We start from the raw sequence: 6,437 nt of genomic DNA, 5'->3' as shown, positions 1-6,437 counted from the left end.
GGCGGCGACGGGGTGGGGAGGTGTGGTGTTCCCTTCAGGGACGTCGGTTGATGATGGGCTTGTCGCCTCTCCAGCAGCACAAACTGCGTCTCCAGAAACAGGGACCGCCTCTCCAGAAACACGGACCGTCTCTGCAGGACAGACTGCGTCGCCAGAAGGACAGACTGCGTCTCCAGAAACAGAGACCGCCTCTCCAGAAACACGGACTGTCTCTGCAGGACAGACTGCGTCGCCAGAAGGACAAACCGCGTCTCCAGAAGCACAAACCGCGTCTCCAGAAGCACAAACCACGTCCTCAGCTGTGTTCACCGCTGAGGGACAGGGACCTGCGGAGGGTGGCTCCTCCTCCTGGATTTCGCTGTCAGGACTGGGTTGTGGGGGGCCTTCTGGCAGAGATGGGGACTCCAAGCAGGGGACCGGGATTGACACCAGCTCAGTGACCTCTGGGGTGGCCAGGGAGCTGGAGGGGTCATCCCCAGGGGAGCTCCCCTCCTCAAGGACGCTGGCACTGAGTGCCGGGCAGTGCTGCAGGCGGGCACGTCTGGCTCGGGCCCCTCCAGGCTGCAGCAAGGTGGCAGGTGGCCCAGGCTCAGGGCCTCTGTCCAGCACCACATCTTGCTGCCCAGAGGCAGGGCTCTCTTCTGTGCTGACTTCTAGTAATGGCTTCTCCTCATATTCCTCCTCCTCTAGGGTGCATATCAGATCACTCAGTGACTCAGACTGTGCCCGCTGAGAGAAACGGAGATATAAAAGACACCATCAGTATAGCAAACATGAGGAACCTCTGACCCCCCCATTTTCTTCAAGGATTATTATGGTTTGGAGAAACTAGCGGGCCTCTAAAGCTAGCACTGAAGTAGACATTCACACACATGTCTCTTCTCAACCCCTCTACTTGGAATCCTGGCTCAATCCCTCTATTTGGAATCCCGGATCAAAAGTTCAGCAGAACAGTGGCAGGCTTACCCCTAAAACAGTTGTCACCTACAGGTTGTCTGGTCAAGCCTCAAAACCAGTGGACTAGAGAGGGAAGCAAAGGGAAGGAACCAACAGCTGCCAAGGTCAGCCATGCTTTGTGTTCCACACTTGTTCCATTTACTCTTCAATTCACTCCAGTGATGAAGGGATCATCCTTCCCTTTTTGCACTTGGGGACCAGGAGCTCAGAGAGGTCAATACCTTGATCATGGCTGAGCTAACAGGTGGCCTAGCTGAACAGCTGGGGCTTTTTCTATGACCCTGTGTTCCTCTGAGCCAGTCTCCCATGTCAATACTCTCCAGAGATGTTCCTCATAGCAAAGCCAGATTGGTCTTCCTAAAAGATGATTCATATGTCAAACATGGTCAATAGCTAGCCACAGTTTATAGGATAAAACCCACAATTTTCAGCTAAATTTAAAGTCCTACATTCCCTGGTTTTGTTTCTTCTACTTCCTACTCAAGTTGAGCCAAGCCCTCAACGATGCACCAGACACTTGGCGTAAGTGACCATCAGGCTTTCCCCACAACGCTCCCTCCATACCTCACCAGGATGCTCTACCAGCAGCCCCGAGGACTGCTGCAAACTTGACTTCCTTTCAATAGTCTTGCCTGTTCCCTGCAGTTTATGATTCTCCCTTCTCTGGCTTCCTGAAGTCCTACTGGCTTGACAACCATACACTGTCTTGTGGTGTTTTTCTTTAGTCTCTAGAATTCAGATTCTAGACCAACTTCATCCTTATTTTCCCAAAGTCAGTTCCTGCTCCCTCAGGAAGGAAAGGAAATCCAGGTAATTATGAATCATTCAAAAGTAATATGTGAAAATGACCAAAAGGTTGATGGTGCTGAGGTTCATTTAAAAAAAAAAAAAAAGTTCATGACATCAGACCCCAAGAATCACCCGGGCTGGATTGTTCCCTTTTGCCCTGCCAGGACAAAAGACATCCCTGTGGGGATGGAGCACAGACTCGAGGGCCAGAAGGGAGCTGGCGCTGGCGCTAGCCCTGCGGTTTCTCTTCAGATGAGATCAGTCAGGTCTGGAATTGCTGGACTCGTCAAGCCCCCACAGCACGCACCCCTTGACTGTCCATAAGCTGGATGCACACGCATGTGGCCAAGCACCCTAATCCCCGGCGTCAGCCTGAAGGTAACCCACCCTGTTTATTCCCCCAGCATTAGTCCCCTCAAAAGTCAACGTTTCTGGCATGAGCTTCAAAAGTACTTTCTACATACCCAAAGGAAAATTCCCTGTCTCCAGGGAGTCCCTGAAATCCTGAATGGCCCCAGCCCACCTATCTCTAGCTGAAGCATCTAGCCTGTCCTAGGCACTTCATCAATGACCCACAGTCATGTCACATGGAAAAGACAAAGGACATTAGCCTGTGAGCTAATCTCTTTGTCAGCACTGTCATTCTCTGTGACCAGGCTTGCCCCATTACCAGCTTCTCATTTGCTCCAGGGGTGAGGCATTATAGGCCCCGTCAGGCAGGGAAAAAGGGAACAATCCAAAGTGGACCTGGAACCCACTGGCATGAGGAAGCCACGGTACTCCACAAGTTGGTTTCTCGGCTTCCTGGATGATGAGGTAACGGTGCCCCCAGGCAGCATACCCAAAGAGGGGTCTGAACTTACAGGGGCACGATCCCTATGCTGCTGAGTAGTTCCTAACAAAGGCAGGTGTCCACTCTAATGTTTCCGCTTCTTCTGTCATTCACTCATTCACTAATCCACTCACTCATTCATTTGCTTGTTCATTCGTTCATCCATTCAACAATTCTGTGACTAGCATTGTTCTAGGGGCTGAAAGTATAGCTGAGTCAGGATCTCAAAGAAGAATGGTGAGATGCCAGTGAGCACATACATTTACAAAGGTCACTTCAGTGTGTGGTGAGTCTCCGAAGGTAGTGAATAGTCAGAGATGAGCCTTTCTGGGAAAGGGCCTCTGATCTGAGATCCCAAGGCTGAGAAGCAGCCGGCCAGGAGAAGAGTGTCTTGGAAGACAGTCGAACAAAGGCCTGGAGCCTGAGACGGCATGCAGAGCTCAAGAACCAAAAAAGGAGAAAACGGAGAAGAGGAAAGACAAGAGGTGAGCAGGACTTGATCATGCCAGGCCTGGAGTGTAGAGTGCCCTTAGTGCAGTGGGAAGGCATACAGTACATAGTAGGTTTCTGGCAAGTGGGGAATGATGAATGAATGAGTGAATGGAATGTTTATGCAAGGGAGAGACAGATCAGATTGATGTAGAAAAAGACGAGCAATGCCAGCTTCTGAAGGATGGTCCCATCGACTGTGGAGGTACTCGGAGGGGGCATGAGACCCTGTGTGGGGAGAGAGGTGGCATAGGGGATAGGGCGGTAAGCCTGCCCATCCTGCCTCTGCTTGGAGGATGAAACACAATTACCGATGACAGCCGCCTCATTTTACTGGACCGCTGGTTGCGGGGCTTGACCAGGAGCTTGTGCTTAGCTGCGGAGTTGTCCAGGCAGGATAATTCTGGAGGATGACTGAAATCAGCCACAGGGGTCAGGCTGCTGTCTGAGGTCCGGGGGGAGACAGCAGTATCACTTGTGTGGTCTGGAGACAGTGGCCGGGATGAGGACACTAAAGAGACCTACACGAGATAAGGAACAATCACACCGAGCATTAACTTCATGATGTGAAATGTACGGCCAGTGCAACAACTCTCTCCTTTTATCGTGCCAGGCTTCCCTGCAGTCTTTGGGTTTCACATGTGTGGAAAAGCTTTCAATTTGACTCCCAACAGGGAGCGTTCTAGGATATTCCTTGAGAAAGTTAAATGACTGGAAGTTTAAAGTGTTGGGCCAATCTCTGGAAACCTGTCACTCCTTCCCAAGGCCATGCAGAGAACCTGTGTGTACTAGGCTCCCACAGCAGGATGACTTTGTCTTCACCCACCTGTAGAAACTGGCACAGACTTTATGCAAAAGAGCTTTCTCCAGTGAAACACACCAGCTCAAACTGTCCAAGGGCAGAGTTACCTGGTCTTGTCCCAGGAGGGTGAGAGGGAGGGCCAGAGGTGTGATTTTAAGGACTGGAACGCAGGAGGTACCAAGTCCACCACCCAGAATTCCACACTGGAGCTTTGTTGGTTCACTCTAGGAGGCTTTTGTATCCTCATGTGTGCTCTTGGACAAGTCTGGCTTTACATTACCATCGGTTAAGTTACATATATGTACTAGTTTATACCTCAGCAGGAAAGAACTAACAGTCAGCAAAGAACAAACGTGTCGCCCAGGAGAGAGGAGATGCTGGCAGTCATGTGGGATAATAAGGCATTACCCTAAGATACCTGCCCAGCGAACTTGGAGAGCTCTGCCACTGAGTGGGCTCTCCTGCAAAGACACGTATAGCATACAGTTCGGCACACCTGTGAGCACATTCAGCCCAGATGAGGGGTAAGGTGCAGAGGGAGCTTCTGGGAGGTGATGGGCTTTTGGTATAACCCTGTGATCTTTGAGCAAACAGACAAAGCAAGCTTTCTATTTGAGCATGGTGCTCTGCATTAGTGTCAAGTTCACATTTAACTTAAGAATACAACTATATTCACCACACAAAGATTCATAAGCCCTCATGAAAATGGATTCCTTGGGAAAGAGGCAGTGAACAAGACACCAGTGCTGTCCCCCACAGCAAGCTACCAGGGACGTGGGCAGGTCTGGATGTCTCTTTTCTACAACTCTGGATCCCCCAACAAAGCAGGTGTCCAGCAGCCTTAGCTATACCGGACAGGGAGCCAGGAGGATGATGTATTAGGGAAATGGGCTCTGACACAGGGACTACCCCTGCAAAGGAATGGCATCAGAGAGGAACTTACTTTCCCTGTTCACATAAAGGTCCCTTTATACTTTCTATTGAAAGTGTAAGTTTATTTCTGAAAACTGGTAGACTATCACTAAAATGAGGGAGAATGAGCTAGAAGTGAACACAGTTCATTTTAGCTCTCTTTTAGCTACACAGGTACTTACAGGAATAAAGCACAAACAGTTTTTTTAAAAAATAGACCACAAGACTCCTGGCCATGACTGCATCTCTGCCTGTGGTTTTGGCCTCTGCTGTTGTAGCTGATGACTCAGGAAGTCACCTCAGATTGGGAAATCAATACTTTCCCCAGATAATCTTCCTTAAAGGTCATAAGCAGGATATACACACTTTAAAAATACAGAATCCTTAATATTTACCTTCATCTAGAGAAACAATGTGTAAACATTTGGTAAAACAGAAGTTTTTCTCACCGCCCAGGACTCATGAGAACAGAGCTGATCCATAGGTTAGAATGATCATGTCATCTGTGACAACATGGGCCTCTGGCCACCCCTCTAAATCCAGTACCCTGAAGTCTCCAAAGGGCAAACAGCAGTCCCTTCTCCATGTGGTTTGCCCTGCATCTGTACTGCCTGGGCATAGGGTCTTGGGCTCAGTCCCTTTCTGGCCCCTAGGCTGGGGGATCTTGGCAGAGAGTTTAATCTTCCTGTCCCCTGTCTTGTATAAACTCCATACTGGCTGTTACGTGATCTCCTCCAGAGGGAACTCAGCTCCTCTGGCCTCAGGATTCTCACTTGTGTTTTCACTGTTGTTCTAAGAGTTCTTGGGCCCTGGAAAGACCCACACCTTCACGACCAAGGAAAATCATGAGTTTTGGTCTTTGATCAGTGATGTAACTAGGTGGGTAGGGGTAGTACCTGCGGAGGGCGGGACGGGGCAGGGATGCTGGCTTGTGTCTCCATGGGTGGGCTGGCAGCATACAGAGGGTATCTCCAGCAGCTAGTGTCCTAATTTTTCATAAAATCTGTACTGCATGATTCTGGAAGCAGAGGATTTAAAAGTCTAATGCGTGGCACTTTGTTGCGCAAGATGTGGTTCAAAGGGCCCTGAGGAAGTGACTGTGGGCTCAGAAGTTTTTTCTGGGGTGACCCCGGGTAACAGCTGCATAACAGTGGCCTCAAAAAAGGGGTTCAGCCACTGAGGAGAGGGCCAGGGGCAGTGTGTGTGTGGGAGTAGCCATTAGACAGGAAGCAGGGGCTGCTGGCCCTTACAGTAGGTGAAAAGAAGCCTCTGGTTCTGCGGGGAGGAGGAGACACTGAACTGCCTGATCTCATCTGCCCCAAACCCTCTGAGGACACAGACTCTGACAGGTGATGGGCCAGCCCAAGACCTGGCTCTGTAGTGACGGGCACTTATTTGTCCATTTGTCACCAGATCTGTGTCCGTTCTTCATTACCAGGAGCGAAACAGGCTTAGCACACTTGCCAGTTTATCACCCTCTACACAGCATTTCCTACTTAATAGAAAGAAACCTATAATATGATTGGCTAGATAAAATTTTTCCTCAAAAATCATCAGTTGTTATCTCATGTAGCAATGAAATTTGAAAAAAAAAAAAACAAAAAACACTACATATTTCCTGAAAACCTTGTACTGTCAGGAAATGTCCCCTTGACT

The 6,437-nt window shown here is 49.5% G+C and overlaps 1 protein-coding gene across 1 annotated transcript in view; it reads right to left on the bottom strand.

Annotated features, from left to right (window-relative positions):
• Nucleotides 1–6,437, bottom strand: part of KIAA1211L (KIAA1211 like) — an 85,139-nt gene that overhangs the window by 31,074 nt on the left and 47,628 nt on the right. Inside the window, exons 6-7 of the mRNA XM_021711535.1 lie at nucleotides 3,379–3,588; nucleotides 10–729 (exon numbers count right to left, since the gene is read on the bottom strand). Coding sequence (XP_021567210.1) covers nucleotides 10–729; nucleotides 3,379–3,588 — 930 coding nt within the window. The remainder of the gene's footprint in view (nucleotides 1–9; nucleotides 730–3,378; nucleotides 3,589–6,437) is intronic.

This window comes from Carlito syrichta, unplaced genomic scaffold, assembly GCF_000164805.1.
Source record: "Carlito syrichta isolate Samal-C Ts95f unplaced genomic scaffold, Tarsius_syrichta-2.0.1 Scaffold302353, whole genome shotgun sequence".
In the NCBI taxonomy this organism is placed as follows: domain Eukaryota; kingdom Metazoa; phylum Chordata; class Mammalia; order Primates; family Tarsiidae; genus Carlito; species Carlito syrichta.
Note: the sequence above shows the minus strand (reverse complement) of the source record. Positions and strands in the feature narration are given on the sequence as shown.